The sequence below is a fragment of the Taeniopygia guttata genome, chromosome 3 (assembly GCF_048771995.1).
Source record: "Taeniopygia guttata chromosome 3, bTaeGut7.mat, whole genome shotgun sequence".
NCBI classification, from domain to species: Eukaryota; Metazoa; Chordata; class Aves; order Passeriformes; family Estrildidae; genus Taeniopygia; species Taeniopygia guttata.
In genome coordinates, this window is record NC_133027.1 from 92,717,744 (window position 1) to 92,734,482 (window position 16,739).

The 16,739-nt window shown below is 43.9% G+C and overlaps 1 protein-coding gene across 1 annotated transcript; it reads left to right on the top strand.

Moving 5' to 3' along the window:
* Nucleotides 1-633: 633 nt before the first annotated feature.
* On the top strand, nt 634-13,104 carry DTD1 (D-aminoacyl-tRNA deacylase 1). Its single transcript, NM_001245119.2, is given in 6 exon segments — nt 634-712; nt 2,617-2,707; nt 4,688-4,923; nt 8,427-8,524; nt 10,973-11,149; nt 12,496-13,104. Coding segments are annotated over 5 exon segments (624 nt in total). The 5' UTR covers nt 634-669; the 3' UTR covers nt 11,129-11,149; nt 12,496-13,104.
* The last annotated feature ends 3,635 nt before the right edge of the window (nt 13,105-16,739 follow it).

Here is a 16,739-nt window from a genome sequence, read left to right on the forward strand (position 1 = left end):
ACTCATTGTCAGGAACTGTGGTGATATGACAAAGGGGAGTTGGTACAAATAAAAAAAGGGTAAAATTAGGTTAGATATTAGGAAGAAATTCTTGACTCTGAGAGTGGTGAGGCAGTGGAACAGGGTGCCCGGGGAGTGTTTGGGTGCCCCAACGGTGGAAGTGCTCAAGGCCAGGTTTTGGATAAGACCTTGAGCAACCTGGCCTAGTACAAAGTGTCCCTGCCCTTCCAGCCCACACCTTTGATTCTGCAGGAGCTTTCACAACCCAAGCCCCACCAGACCTATGCACCTACAGACCCACCTTCCCACATGGACTCCTCAGGTCCGTACAGCCACCACCTCCTTTTCCCGAGCGCTCCTCCCAGCCACTAATTTTTACAGGCATCCCGCTGTGTCCCTATAGCTGTTCCAATAGCGGATGCCGCCCTGCTTACATGCATATTCTCCTTTTGGTAGGCACCCCCAAGTGCCCATAGGCACTAGGAGGAAGGCCGAGCACCTGTCCGTGCGCACCTGTCCCCCTCCTGTGGCACCCCCGGAGCGGCGGTGCGGGGCTGCGCCGGCACCTCCCGTGCGCCGGGGGGCGCTGCGCGCGGGGCGCGGGGAGCGGCCGCCGCTGCCGGGCGCCGCTGCTGTCCCCGCTCGGCGCCGGCCGCGCTGCGCTGCGCCATGAAGGCGATCGTGCAGCGGGTGGCCCAGGCCAGCGTCACAGGTCAGTGTGTCCCGACCGCGGAGCTGCGGGGGCCGGGGCGGCTCTCTGGTGTCTGTGTGTGCGTGTGGCTGTGTGCGGGCGCTTCTTCCCCTTGTCCCCCCGCGTGGGTTTGGCGCGGGTCCGCTCGCTTGCGGCTCCCCCGGGTGCCCGACCCCCGCGGGTGCGTGTGTGTGGGACGTGTGTGGAGCTCTGTGTGCAGTCTTGCCTGGCAGGCGTGGGCTGCCAGACCCGCTGCCATCGCCTCCTCCAGCGCCTTTGTGCTGGCAGCACAGTCGCAGTCGTCTTGCTTCGCTTGTGTTCATGGAATCGCACAGTATTCCGAGTTAGAAGGGACCCACAGGGATCAGCTCTTAGCCCTGCACAGGGCATCCCCAAGAGTCACACCGTGTGCCGGGGAGCAGTGTCCAAGCGCTTCCTGGGCTGTGGCAGGCTCGGTGCTGTGCCACCGCCTGGGTGCTGTGCCACCACCTGGGTGCTGTGTTAGTGGGGTGCCCTGGCACGGCCGGGCGTTGCCGTGCGTGTGGTGGCAGTGCCAGCCCGGTGTCCCTCTCCCGGGGCTTGCAGGCGCTGGCGCTGCAGTCACAGTCACCTCCGTCCATCGCAGGCATGTTGGCAGTGCAGCCCGGGTCATCTTTGTGCACTGCCGGTGTGTGCCAGTGGTGCTGTCCCAGCGCCACCGGGCGCTGCTCGCCTGGGTCCAGCCCCGGTTCCCGCAGGAACGGTGTGTCCTGAGGGAATGTCCCTGCTATTGCACTGCTTTGGACCTTCTGTGCTCAGGGTGCTTAAAATCTCCAAGAAGTCTGCCCGTGAGGCAGTGAGTACCTGCTGTGGCACTCTCTGGTGTGCAGAAGGGTGGCCTTCAAGTTATCGAGCAGCTTCTCCTGTGTGGCAGCACGGGCACAGCCTGGGCACAGCTGTGTCTGTGAGGGCACAGCCTTTGTGCACAGCCGGGACCGTGCTGACAGCTGGGCTCACCCTGTCAGCGCTCAGGTTCTTGCTGCCTTAATACCACTTTTCTGGGGAGAATTCAGACTGTTGTTCCTGGCTGTTGAAGAGTTTGGTGGACAGCGCTGTACTTAGCAGGACAAATTTGTGGACTGGAGGACTCATACCCTGATCTAGCGACTAGTGCACAGACAGTGTCAGCTTTCACTGGAGGCCTGATTCCCTTTCTTTTTGTGGGATGTTTGGAGCTTTTTGTCCTGGTCATGAGCCTGGATGCAGTTTTAGCAGCTGGGTAACTGGTGCTTATCTCAGCACCAGGCATTTATTCTTACTATAGTCATCTCAGGGTGAACCACGTTAAGATAATTCTATTAAATTAAGATAGTTTAAGACTTTTCTTAGGAAAACACTACAGATCTATGATAGTTTGTGTTTTATTGTAAATGTCATTAAAGGGGTTGTTTTCCCAATTAGGAGAGCCTAATTTGCAGGTTGTTGAAAATCATGTTTCAAAAAAATCCATGAGGACTCCTATCAGGTAGAAATCACCTGTTCAAAAAAAAGGCAAAGTGTGAAGGGAATGGTGGAGTAGAGAAATTGAGTGCATCAACACTCAAAATTAGTGGCGTCAACCAGGTGGATAATTTTTCAAGGACTGTGGAGAGTTTTACCACCTTTCTGTTTAGGACAGTTAATGCAATTGTAGTATAAAAATCCTCATACAGTGTTTTTAAATGCTGGAGTAAGTAACCCAGTCTGATAAAGAAGTGGTGGCATTGGAAAGCTTTTGAAAGAATGCTTCCATGTGAACTTTCAAATCTACAAACTTAAGACAGGAAACATGGTTTAGAATGCTGTTTTCTTCAGTGGTTGGACTGCTGACACCAGTCCTAACTTGTGCCATAAAACAAGACAGTGCATTTAGCCTTATTTTTCTTTTCCCTCTCTCCTTTCTCCAGTGGGTGGTGAACAAATCAGTTCAATAGGACGAGGCCTCTGTGTGCTGCTGGGCATTTCTTTGGAAGATACACAAAGAGAGCTGGAGCACATGTAAGTCACTCCCTTCTTTTTGCCTTGTACTCTTCTATTTGTGCATTGCTGATACCTGTGCAGCAGCCAAACAAATCAGCTATTCCTACTGGGAAATTCAGGTTTTCCTGTTAGTTCCTCTTCAGATTTTACCTTGAATACAGATTTCTTAGAGTTTTCTCTTCACGTTCCACTGAGAAAAATCTGTTCCCATTTTCTGCTATGCGTTTTTTATCAAAAGTGGACTCTTTTAAATCCTTTTTGAGTCCAAAAGAAATCCATCCTTCAATGATAGGATTTATGAGCATCCTCAAATTCTCCTTTTAGCTTGCACATGAGTTTTTTTCTTCCTGAAGGTGAGATAGTCTTGTCAGTTGCTTGTCTGCAAACAGGAATCAGTTTTGGCAGCCTGGAGGACTGGCTCTGGCCATCTGCTCCATGGCCACAGAATAGTGGGATTCAGCCAGCAAACATATGCAAGAGAGAGCTCTCCAGGGGCTTCTTCTGTCTCCTTTGGACTGGTTGTTGCTCTAGGACTGACCTCAGTCCTTGCAAAGGCGAAAAAGGAACAGGTAATGGAGCTGACTGATATTAAGAAGAGGGGATTTTGATTCTCACATGCTCCATTGGTTTGCCTTCCTGTTTGCCTCCCTCGGTGTGAAACATCTGCTCTGCCATTGCTTCCCATCCCTGCCTTGGTGGATGTGGAAGCTGCTTCTGAATTTTGCAGGCGGGAGATCTGTAGTTACCGTGCTCTCAGCACCAGGGTGTTGGGATGGCTCACACAGGAAGGGCAGGAAGCCAGCATCTGGGCAAAGGGAGTGAGAGAAAGCAGCTTAACCAGGCTTTTCAGGTCCTATTAAAGGACACTTTAGTAATCCACTTTAGGAAATGAAACAACAAACATCTCTATGAAAAAAACAGAGCAGTGATGATGATGTAAGCCTTCTGCTGGGGCCTTCTGGTGGATGCTTTCAACAATCCACTTCATTTAGGAGTTAATTCTGGTTGCTGTTGACACACACAAATTGGCAAGGATGTTCTTGTGACTGTGCCTTAGTGATAGCAAAACCCTGAAACTAGACCATAACAAAGTCTCAGCTTTGTCTTGCACTGACTGCCTCACCTCTGGTGCAGTGCAAAATGCCTGGCTGATGACTGCAGTTGAAATCCTTTGTACTTGATAGGCTCCCTTGATATGCTGCAGGTGTGGAAAAGCCAGAAGAAGAAACCAAAGACAGGAGAGTGGCTTGGATGCAGTCCTGTTATCAGTCAAAGTCCTGATATGGACTGGGTTACAGCTGCCTGCTGCTTTTCAGGATCCACTTGTGAAAGTCCACTTGTTGTGTTGAGCCAGTCAGTTCTGTCCTCTGTCTCTCGAAAATTGACCCAAATTTCAAACCACTTTGCTGCCAGCTGCAGTTCTCCCCTGTTCCTTGGATTCCTCCTCTCATCCTGATGAAAAAGTGTTGTCATCTGGCTTATGGGGTCTGGTCTGGAAATAGTGCTAGGAAGTGACAAAGCAGGAGGAGTATATGTGAATCATGATTGGAAACAAAAACCCACAGTTTTAAACACAGTTTAGCATGATCTCATTTCCTACTGAGTGTGATTTCCTGGTGTGGTGGGAGGATTAAAATTCCCAAAACTGTTCACACATTAAATAATGTTGTGACACATAAAAGCAGATAGTAAAGAGTGACCTTTCTTCCTTCCTGTGCCATCTGTATGTCACTGTGTAGCGTGCAGTTATTCTGTCCTGGTGCCACACTGTACAATGATGGTGTGGATTGATGACCTGACACAGTTGTGTAGCTGTGTAAGGGCTCTCTTGCTTAAGGCTGTGGCTAATGTGATGAGATTCCCATGGCTGGGAATGAAGGTGCAGAGGGATGTCTTGTTATGTGGAGGCAGACTGAATATGCATCTGTTACCTCATTCTGTGTGGTACCTGTTGATCCTACAGGGTACAATTTAGGAATTATCTTCTCCTCCTCCCAGGGTGCGAAAGATCTTGAACTTGAGAGTCTTCGAAGATGAAAGTGGGAAGCACTGGTCCAAAAGTGTGATGGATAAACAGTATGAAGTGTTGTGTGTGAGCCAATTTACTCTCCAGTGCATCCTGAAGGGAAACAAGCCTGACTATCACATGGCAATGCCCACGGAGCAGGCGGAGTCTTTTTATAACAACTTCCTAGAGCAGCTAAGAAAAGCCTACAAACCAGAGCTTATTAAAGGTAAGTACAGAAGGTTGGTGAGGTCCTTGCTGTGACCAGTGGACACTCCTTGTGTGTGTCCTTTCCTGATTGTTGCTTTTTTTTTAATTCTGTGATTTTCTGTAGCTGAAGGGATGTTAACAAAATTTTCACTAGAGCCTCTCGGGGTGACCGCTCCAGTCTTCCTCTAGCCAAGCCATTTCCTGGCCTTCCTCTGGGCGACATGTAGATGTTCTTGTATTCCTTTTGGCTGCACAACATGAGCAGCCCAGAGACGCTGCAGCCATGAGAACAAGCCTTGAGGTCAGGCTCCCTCAAAGGCTGAATGTTTTGTGCTATATAGATAGATTAACCCAAGAGAAACATTTTTTCTGAAAATTGTATTTAGTTGAGACTCTAAGGTGTCACCAGTTTGTGATGGACAGCACAGTTCCATCTGTCATTTCCACATCCTGTTAAATGGAATTGTGACAGTGGGAGGTGTAATGTGCTGCTTGACAACAGCTTTTGATTTAGACTCTGTTTCCTCAACTCTGTGTCATGAGTGGAGCAGTTTTCTCTTTATCAGAAAATACCTGGCTTCCCTGTTCATTTGTGCTCTGTCCACACTCAGCATTTTCTGTTTGGTTTTCTGACTGCTTTCTTTCCATTTTCATATTCCAATTTGACTTTTTGCTACACTTGACAGAAGACAAGTTTCAGGAAAAGACTATTTTTAAATGGTGTCTATGATATATAATGGTTGGCTTTACTTTCCTTGTGAGGAAAAAAGTAAAACAAGACAGAAAACTGATAGCTGAGAAAAGATTTAGAAGCTAATTTTCATATTGACTCTAGGTTAGGATAATTATTCCAGTGCTTTCCAAGGAGGCACAGTGAAATGCACGCATGTCCACATGTCCAAAAATGTAAATTTTTCAAGCTTTTCTACCTTGATATGTTCTTCCATCATTTGTTCCTGATAGGGAAAAAAGCATGCTTCTCTGATAGCCCTTCAATCACTTTATATTTTGACAGCAGCTTTTTGAATTCATTCTCTCAGTGAATAGCAGTTGTGTATCTGAAATGAATATTAAGTGCCCTTATTTTGGCACTTTTTTTCCCAGTGCTTTCTGCAAAATAGGCTTTCACTTCTGCATTTTTCTTTCCATGTTAAAAGCACAGGTTTAGAAACCCAAGAGTCCTATTGTGTCAGATAACACATGGATTTAAAACTGCTGGCAGCACTGGAACTACCTGTCAGTTTATGATTTTGCTTTCTCATTAAGCTGTGCCGGTTATGGTGTGTTGTACCCGAGTCTGTTGAGATTCTCTTAAGTTGAAGTTTCTGCTGTGCCAATTACTTTGCCAGTGTTTGTTTTACTTCTTTGCTGTCTGGAAAATTTGTACTCACATTGCCCCTTCATACACACAGGCACACACACAACAGTTGCAGGTATTGGGAGATTAGAGTTTGATTCTCTGGATTGCTGTAGGTGCCTTTCCCTTTTGATCCTACAAATTGCTTAATGCATTTTAGAGGAATAATTTAATCACTGAAAGTGGAATTTGTGTAGTTGAGGCAAAGACAGATCAATAAAGGTCTTGTCCTATTTCCTAAGAGCCTTGTGTTTTCTGGTTCCTGGTTCCAGGAGAGAATTTGGAAGTTGTAGGTGCTGGGCAGGCGGCTCTTCTCTGCTCCTTGCCAGCCAGGAGCTCAGAGTGGGAAGTGTTCCCACAGAAGCACAACCCATTCTTTCACACCAAGAGCCATGGGACACTTGACAAATGAAATCTTGGAGAAGGCTCAGAGCCATGGTTCCTAGGTCGGCACAATTTAACACATGGGCACCCACATGTAGGAAGTGAAAGGCTGCATCAGAAGTCCTTGCCTGTTGTGCTTCAGGGCTTTCTTGTGTTCTTAAACACCCCACTCCCCTCTGGGGAGCAGAGCTGGTGTCTGCAGGCCTGAGCACTCCAGTTGTGCAAGCTAATATCCAAATGTCAGACCTACCAAGGCTCCTCCTTATGTTTCAGGGCCTTTGCTCTCTGTCCTGAATGTGGATTTATTCTTCTGAGGTAGTAAAAATTAACATGGCAAGGAGTGTGAAATGTCTTACTCCCTTAGTAGTAATATCTAAGTAAATATGAGAGGATTGTTCCACAAGGAAGAATTTAACTCAGATTAAGGTTTGGTACAAGTAGAAAGCACAGTTATTCTCCCTGATTAATTCCCTTTGTGAGTGTTGTCACTTCAGAATAAGTGCTGTTATCTGGAGCAACAATATTCACATGAGGTTAATGAAGAATAACTTTCCAAGTAGACAAGCTTAGAAGTATAAAACCAGTGTGAAATTTCTAGGTCATAAGGCTTGAAATATGTACAAAAATATTCTGGAAGTAAATTATGCCTCTTTTTCAAGTCTTTATGGCTCAGATGTGGCTTCTCTGACTCATGTCAGGTGCAGATTTTCCATCTGAGGAAGGCATGTGTGCTGGGCTTTTAGAGGCAAGGAATTTGGAGAGATGGGTGTCCAGCAGAATGAACTTGTCACTTTAATAATACTTCTAGGATCCTATTTTACTGCAGAAGATGAATTGATCAGTCCAGAAGTCTTAAAGTAGGGAAAGATGGAGAGCAGTAACTAGAAATATAAATGTGTGAGGAGAACAGAAGGGAGCTGTTCCTTGACAGTAGTTCTGATGCCAAAACAAGATAGAAAGTACTTGTGACATGGGAGTACTTTGAGTCTTCTGGTAAAGGTGGGGGTATTTGACCATTTTATCAGCCTCTGGAAAAAATGGGCTTGTGGAGTTTACTTTTTTTTAGGTCCATACACTTGAATGGGAAATGGAAAAGAACAAGTCCTTTTGTAAGTGAAGTACAGCAGAGGGATGGCATGATGAGAGAGCAGAGTAGAGAGCAATTTGAAAAGTTGTTCTCCCACGAATAAAGTTTAAGATACTATTCTTTATTATTTTGTTAAAGAAAGATGCATTAGTTTTGACTGGGTTTTGTGGTCACAGGGTGTAGGTTACATCTATGTAACTCTCAAAGACCAGCCTAGGTTACCAGCAGAAATGTAGAAGTGGCTGTAGCAGATTGGGACTGAGTTGCACCCCAGTGTCCCCTGCTCTACAGTATTCAATTGTCAAATGCTTCAGAGTAGCTCCAGGTCTTCTTACCTGTTGCCTAAATATAAAATTTTTCAAAGTATCAGGTGATCAGTTGGACTGGATCCCTAGGCTGAGTTGTTACAGCCTTTAAAATGTCATCTCCTGCCAGTGAGAACCATCCTGCCTATCCTGAACTTGGTTTGTTTTGTGCATATTTCTCTACTCAGCTGTGTGTTTATCCTCTCTGAATGGCAAGCTACATACCTGGGTGCACATACACTGTTTTTTCTTGGTAGCTTTCTACATTTCAATAGTTGTCTGCCCTTTTATGTATTTTTTGTTTCTTTTTGGTATCACAGTTGATAAAAACTTCAATGTGTGTTATCATCCCAAGGGCTCTGAGCACTTCTTGTCTTTTCCCTTTTCAGATGGCAAGTTTGGTGCCTACATGCAGGTCCACATCCAGAATGATGGTCCTGTAACAATAGAACTGGAGTCCCCAGCAGCCACTGTTGATCCTAAACAAGTAAGTGACTCCTAAGGTCTGTCTGGAAAGGATGATGTGTATTCTCTGCAAATTTGTAGCATTGCTGTTGTGAAGCAGTACAGCTTCCATTAGGCACAAGGACCTTGTCCTTCCTGTGCAGCCTCTGAGCAGTCAAATAATTGCATTGTTTTCTTCAGTTCCCTGGTCTGTTGATGGCTGCCTGCTGTCCTGGGAAAGGTTGTGTGTGTAATGCAGAACAGCTTTTCACATTTTATTCCTCCTCTTCATTAAAGCTGTTGTTTAATCATGACTCATTAACAATTGTTTTTCATAAGTCTGGACCACCCCCCCTGCCTTTAGTGAAGTTTCTTGGCATGTGGGAGCTTTGGCATGTGGGTGACTGGGTGAAAGTGGAGGTGCCTCTCTGTCAGAAACAAGGGAATAGTGAATTTGAATCCTAATTTAAGTCTGGAGTGGACAGGAGAATGAGCTAGCTCTGCTGAGGAGCAGCACAGGCTGTGCTGAAAACCAAACACAGTGCTGAGGCTTCCTCATCCTCTAAACACAACAGTGGCCAGCTTTTCCAGGCTGATAGAAAAGGAGGAAGGATTGTTGTGCTTCAGCATGGTCACACCAACCTTATTTGTATAATGCTTCACTTAATCTTGGTGAAATTGTTTCTGCAGTTTATAAAAAGGGCATGAGGGAAGAACCGGGAAACAACAAGCCTGTTAATCTAGCCTCAGTGCCTGGAAAAATTGTGGAGAAGATTATGCTGGGTGCTACTGAAAGGCATTTAAAGGTGGGGTTAAAGTCAACACGGATTCAAAAAGGAAAGTCCTGTCTAACTGATTGAATGCTCTTATACTGTATGGTCACCTGCCAAGTGAAGGAAGGGAAGGTGGTGGATTTAGTTTTTCTAGATTTTAGTAAAGCTTTTAATACTGTCCCTCACATCATTCTTCTCAACAAGTTCTCCAACTATGAAATGGGCAGATACAAGTGCTCTGTGTTGCCTTAAATAGCTTGGTTTGAAGTCAGTTTCATTTTTACCTTCAAATGCTGTTCTGGATTCTTGTGTCATGTTTTACCTCTGAAAAATATACTGATATTTCTAGTGTTTCTTTCTGTACCCTCACAGTTTTAGCCCAAAGAATTCTCAGGCCAAACCATTAATAATTAACAGCAGCAGCAGTTCTAGTTTTGGAGTGAGAGCTGCTGCCTAGTGTGTAGGTGTAAAATAATCAAAGTGTGCAGGATTCTGCAAGATTTCATTTCTTTCTTGGGAATATTGGCTTGTTTAAGAGTTTTACCTTCCCAGTTCAAGGCTGCCTGCTTTCAACTACCCATCTGACAACACCTTCCTAGTGGCCACAACTTGGGCTGAAGACAGGGAAGGATGCTGCTTTTTAAACTTTCTCTGGCAGTATAAGGCCCAAAATTCCCTTGACAAGCCTCTTAAGAGGACTTGGGTTTTTTTCATGTTCCCTGAGTTAGACACAAGGGAGAAATTCCAACAAGATATTATCAAGAGGTCAAAACAGCAAAAACTTCACTGGACACCTTCAGAAAATCAGACAGCTTTGGCAAAAATTTAGAGCAACATCCTGTTAACACAAAACATTTCACAAAGCATTGACTTAACCCATTCAGCTTCACAAACTCTGTCTAATTTTAAGTTGCTCAAAACTCAGAGGAGAGGGAATTAGAAGCAGAAAGAGACAGAAAAGATGCAGAAAAGAATGAATATAGCTTCCACTCCTGGTCCCAGCAATGTTCAGCTGAAAGAAATTCCAAGAGGAGGTGGGGTCAAGACATCCATCATGCAATGTGTGATGAGGGAGAGCTGATTTAAATTGTTGTTCTCTTTCCTCTTCCCTTCCCATTGCATTTTTTTCCTGTCAAAAATTTGTTTTTTTTGTAGCATGGGAAGTAAGGCTTAGGGATGGTGTGATTTTTATATTTTAGATTTCAGCTTTAGCAAGAAGAGATGACTGAACCATCCTGCAGTGTTTAATGTGATCATAGCAGGAAGAGATTAGACAAATAATTGCTGATGAATAGCTCTTTTATGTCATTGGATGTGACAGCGAAATATCTTATTTTGTCTGAGCAATTGTCTGTGTTTGTAATTGGTAATCAGAACTTTGTAAGTCATTTGCAATGCAATTAGTAAAAATACATTTGGATTAGTCAACCCAAATGTATTTTTTTTATTACTTGTGCTGAGGGATATAAATCACTTCTCTTTTATACTCGGGGTGATCATGTTATCTTATGGTGATAATTCACTGTCTTTTCTAAATTTTTAAAAATCTCAGCCTTTGAGTGTTTTTCTTCTTTCTTTTTTGTTTTGTTGATACATGTATTGGTGTTGTGAATCTAAGTTGCAAGTTTTATACAATTGCTCACATTTACAATTTTATAGAACTAGACTTCTGAAATTGCTTTATTACATGATGTATTTTTTCCTTACCCTGTGAACAGCTGACAAAACTTGAAAAACAGCAACAAAGAAAAGAGAAGACCAGAACCAAGGTGCCCTCTGAGTCAAGTAGAGAAAGAAATGCCCCCCGAAACAAGGATGACCCCAGTGCCAGCAGCGGAGCAGAAGGAGATGTGTCCTCGGAAAGAGAGCCTTAGCTCATCCAAGGCAGGCCTCAGGTTTGGCTTCTCCTCTCCTCTGTAATGCTTGGCCCCTGCCTGTTTTACAGAGAGTGGCATTAGAAGTGCTGGAAAGTGAAATTTTATCTGACTGGTTTTATAAATTTTACAACCTCTGCTCCCATCTGCAGTCACCCACCAGAATGTTGGGGCGGATGAAAACCTCTTCCCAGCTGCGTGCTTGGCTGGAGTTGTGGGTCTGGCCCAGTTGTGATTGTTTCCATGTTGACTCAGGAAATCTGAAAGTTTAATCTGGTAATAACAGCAGTGACTTAACTCTGAGTCCTGCCTCGTGTTCTTCAGATACACAGAGACACAGGGTTGTATTTCTCTCTGTGCTCACCTGGCAGGGAGCTCGCTCTGGAACAAATACAGCACAGTCTCTAGCAATGGAAGTGGAAAACAGCTCAGAAGCTGGAGACAGGGCAGAGCTGCAGCTTCCTTTCATGGTTCTTACCTGCCCCTCCTCAGTTTGTTCTTTCCCAGGATGAATTAGTAATGGGCTGTTTTATAGACCTCCACCATCTAATAAGGACATTAGGGCAGGCACTGAGAGCCAAACTTGCCTCAGCAGCAGGAGATCTTCTCTCCCTTCAGGCACTCAACCTGCAGGACATGCCTAGGCATCAGTGAATGGGATTAGGCTGAATACAGACCTGAATCCTTTGTCATGGATTATCTGCCTATGTAGATATGTGTTTATCATACTCTTCCAGTCAGCTTTAAGCCTTCAGGACACAGCTTTCATTACCTTCCCTCCCCCTTCCTGCCCCCAAAAAGCTACATTGCTGATTTTGACTTTTCAAATGTGTCCAAGCTCTCAAGAAAGTGTTATTATCCTCATCTGCACACTGAAGCCCTGAGCTGGCTGTGCAGTTTAATTATTAACAGCTTTGCAAAGTTAAGGTTTAACCTTTCTCTCATTTTCTTGTCCCCAGAGTTTAGTCTGGCTGTGATTTATACAATTCAGCATCGTTCATTGCTCACAAAGTTTCTTACTTTTTTTTCTTTTTTAAGTCCATGAATTTCCCAGGTGGTCAGACACTGGGTGATGTCTGTAACCTATACAAGGTTTCCCCCCCAACTGTTTCTGGGTTGTGTGTTGAAATAAGAACATTTTAGAGGGTTTGCAGGCCTTCTGGTGTGCTTTGGTCAGTCCAATCTTTCCGATAACATCTGGATTTCTAAGGAGCTGAAGGTCTCTAAAATATAGTATACAGGTGACCTAGCATTAGTTTTCATGCTGTGACGATAAGTAAAGACTTTTTTCTCTGTGGGATTTGAAGGAATCCTGCTGTATTTCTGCTCTGCCTACAGTAATGTTCCTGTTTGTTTGCCTTCCACAGTTTCTTACACAAAAGCTACACTGAATTCTTGAAGAAAGACCCAACGTTCACCTCAGCAACACTCTTCAACGACTTTGGAAAAGGATGGAAAATGGGAAAGCAGAGCTGAGACATTAGAAAACCTATCATTCTGTATTGAACCAACCAAAGCAATGCTATCAGATTCAGTTGTTAATGTGTAGTGTCAGTAGTGAAAAGGACTCGTGACATTTCTGTGTATGCGTTCTCACACAGCTGCTGAGTAAAGGGTGACTGTAGGCAGATTGTAGCAGAGCATTTCACTCTCAGTACATAAGCTCCATTTAAAGAACAAATCAGGGTTTTTCCTTAAACTTACACTTGAATTCTGAAAATTCTCTGAGCAGGCTTGTGTATTGATTCTCACTCCGTGGTGTCATGTGCTACCTGTTTCCATTGCAGTGTGCAGATCTGTGCATATTTTGGTAAATTGTTAGCTGCTGCCTAACATCAGGTTAGGCAGTCCAGTCTTTCTGCATGGATTAAGTTGTTACAAGAGACGATCAGTCTCTAGTTGTTTATCACGTGGAATACATCTGTCTTGTAAACTTTTTTAAAACCAGAAAAAACTTTATTAAACAAATGATGCCAGCTGAGTGCCTGTTGGTGTTTGTGTATTGCACCCCCTGCGTCACTCCTGGGTGTAAAAAGGTGGGGACACAGAGCTAAAGTTGTAGGCAAAGAAACACCTGTTGCTTCAACTCATCCACCTTTCCTGTGGAAGGTTGGAAATCAGGCTGACCTGAAATCTTTGCTGTTTCTAACACATCTAAGTCATTTATTTTGTGGTGGCTATCAAAATGCCACCTACTGCATCCAGGGCTGCTGACAGTTCTGTCACATCCAGGGGAAGCAGATGAGCATTTGGAAACTGCCAGCAAACGACAAGAGCTGAGAAGAAGCTGCAAAACTGCCAAGGAAGCTTCGGGGGAAATGAAAGACTGCAGTTTGTTACACTTTGACTTCTTTCAGAGATGATGGCACCTTTTATATTTGCTATTCCCCAGGTCTGCCTTGCCCTTCCAGTCTGCCCTGTGCACCTGCTGTGATTGCCATCAGAGCCAGCATGCACAGCTCTCTCCCTGATTGTAGGGATAACTGACTGGTGAGAGTTTGAAATCCAAATGCACCTCGCAGTTATAATGCTGCATGTCGTGTAACCACTGTGTTTTTTATTATTTAACTTGTAGGCTGCTTGTATTTTAAAATATCAGTCAAACCGGGATAGGAGATTTAGAGCTGCACCCTGACATGGTTTTTTAAAAACCATGAAGCTTAAGTAAAGATTTGGCAAGCTACACAGCTGGCATTTGAACAGGAATGGTGAGTGGGCAGAACAGGTGGAAGTTATACTTAGTCTTGCCTTTAAGAATGACATAATTTCCCATCTGACCATTACATGCAGTATAAAGAAAAGCTATGTATGTTTGTATGTATGTATGTCTGGGATAGAAGCTTCCTGTTGTCCTGTGCCCAGACTATTTTTAAGCATCACAATTTGTTTCAGGAAGAAACCACCAACCAGCCAAGCCCACTTCATTTAAAAGTACTGTTTACTTTACCAAAAGTTATTGCCTTACTCCACTGGCAGCCAAACTTGGGCAAGGCCACTTTTCCAAGTGCAGTCACATGGCTTTGAAATGGGATATTTATCTTATGCCTTTTTCTGCTTGCAGAGAGCTGCAAGAAAAAAACAGGATACATGAATTCCTGTCTCTTGTTCCTCTGCTTGGTATTTCTTAGGAGAAAAAGTTTTCTCAACAGAAGACACTTCCAATGCAACTGTGCTGCTGATTGTCGTGGACTGCTAAAAACCAGAAAATACAATTATTATAACACTCAAAAACTTTTGGAGGTGTTTTTCTAACATTTCCATTCAGATACTGACTCTAGGGGCTATGATAGTTTGAAAAATAGATTTTAAAGAATGGAACAGTCAGAATAAGTGATGTTTCTACAAAGCTGTTTGGAAAAATGATCAGAGTATTTTATTTTGGGACGTAAATACAGTAATCAAAGTCAAAATTACATGACTGTTGATGTAAGTACCCAGTGGCTAAGCTCATAGTTTAGAAGCTAGTGTGGACAATTAATTAAAAATGTTCTCATTTGCAGAGAAGGTCATTCATGGAGCACCCCCACTCTGACTAGTGGAGTTTCTTCCTTTCAGTACCTGCCCAGCAAAGGGCAGACAGACCTCCCCAAGCAGGTTTTCAGCTGCTGTGCAGTCTGCTCTTCTCTGGCTGCCAGTCCATCCTGAGCAGTCCCACAATGCTCTCAGAAATGCCCATTTTTGGTCAGTTTTTCATGTGAGTGTTTAGAAATGGTTTTCTGTCAGCTCAGCTGCATGTAACTATGCAGATTATGCAGACAGCAAAGGTTGGGTGAAAATTTAAAAAGAGATTGCTAAATTCTTTGCGTGTATTTGATTCTCAGTGAAGTGACGTGGCAGGGCCTGGCAGGAATCAGAGCAGATGCTGTGAAAATACAATGGAGACTGGTCAGCTTTCTGTATTCTGGAATACACACTCATTCTCATACCAACCTGAATTTTATTGTAAGTCATTATATTCCCAATGCCTTAGGAGAGCACTCTGTCTTCTCCCCAGTCCATGGTTTGCCAGGCCAAATCCCAATCCTTCCTATGAAAAGTGGCCTCCTGTTCACCCTGGCATAAATGGCTCAAAACTGAGCTCTTTCAGAGGGATGAGGAGCCACGTTGAAGCTTGAGGGTTTTTTGACAATGGTCTTTGAAAACAAACCATGGAAGTTTGAGCTGTGGCTGATCCTGGACTTTTTCCTCTCCTTTTTGAGAGCTCCTCTGATTTAATAAACAGTTTAGTATTTGCAGCCAGCAGTATCTGAATATGTTTTTGTTCTTTGTGAGTTTAACCTAATACCCACAATATTTTATAGCTGCTCCTTGTATTTCCAGATCCAAAAATTATTATTGATTTAATAAATATATTGTCAACATATAGGTGTGTAGGGAATGTGCCTCAGTCATGACTTGAGGAGATTTACACTTTGTGTAAGACAGTACTTTGCTATTCATGCAAAAGTGTTTTTTTCCTCTTATGTTTAGCTTATCTGGGTGATGTTGACCAGTGCCAGATGAGGTATGATGGTGAATTTTTTTCCTATTAAGAACTGGGACTCATAAGGGTGGTTGACAAGCCTCTGGCTGTATAGAACATATATGTGCCTTTTTACTGATCCTTCTGCACTAGCACAACTGTATGCAAATAGTTGGGATACTTGGGGGTGAACAGTTCATATGGCAGATGTTATTAACCTGTAAAAGCCTTCCAAGACATCTCTTACAAAACTTTGAGTGTATTGGTTTTGTAGTAATAGAAATGGCAAATCTTGACTCAGAGAGGGTGAGGTGTGATTGGCTGCTGAAGCAGGACCAGAGATGTTTATTGCTCTGAGACTATTTCCCTTTGTGCCACCTGGTGTCAGCAGAACCTAAGAAATTGAAAACCATGACAGTGGCTTAAGGTGGTTTTCATGAAAGTCTCTTTCCCTAAAGAAAAATTACCATTCCAGCGATAATTGACACTGCTGTTTCTTCAGAGTGTATTTGGTCTAAGTATTTGCACTCTCCAGAGCTCAAAAACTGTGCAATACAATAATTTTTTTCTGCATATTGACCCAGTGTTCTGCATTACATTTGTGCAGAGGCCTCAGCCCTGCAGAGAAGCTGCAAGGGGAAGTAGCAATCCTTTGTTACCACAGCTCACACAGCCTGTGGTGGCATCAGCAGTGTCTGTGCTGCCTTTTGGAAGCCTCAGCCTCTGAGCTCCTTGGTTCACAGCATTTCTGTCAAGTTACAGGACTACAATTTTGGCAGCACCAATAGATGTGTTCTGGGTGTCAAGGCAGGAGGTGGATTTCCTGAGAGGTGCCCAATGCTTATGATCTTAGGACTGACAAATATCTGCCTATGGAAGTAGGTGGGTACCTTTTGAATGAAACTAAGGTATGGTCCTACTCAAATTTGTGTCTACGAGATCTCTTTTAGGAGAGGAGGTTGGCTTTGCTTGTGCAGTTTGAATCAGAAAATGAATATGTCTTTCATTCTGGCATGAGTTGGTTTCTTTGAGGCGCTCTTGCTTCTTGCTTTGAGGTGCTCAGAAGCCACACACTGTTGTACTATGGATTTTTATTTCTATCTCGTGATAGCTGCAAAGAAGTTATCTCTAATTGTTTTTCTTTGTTTG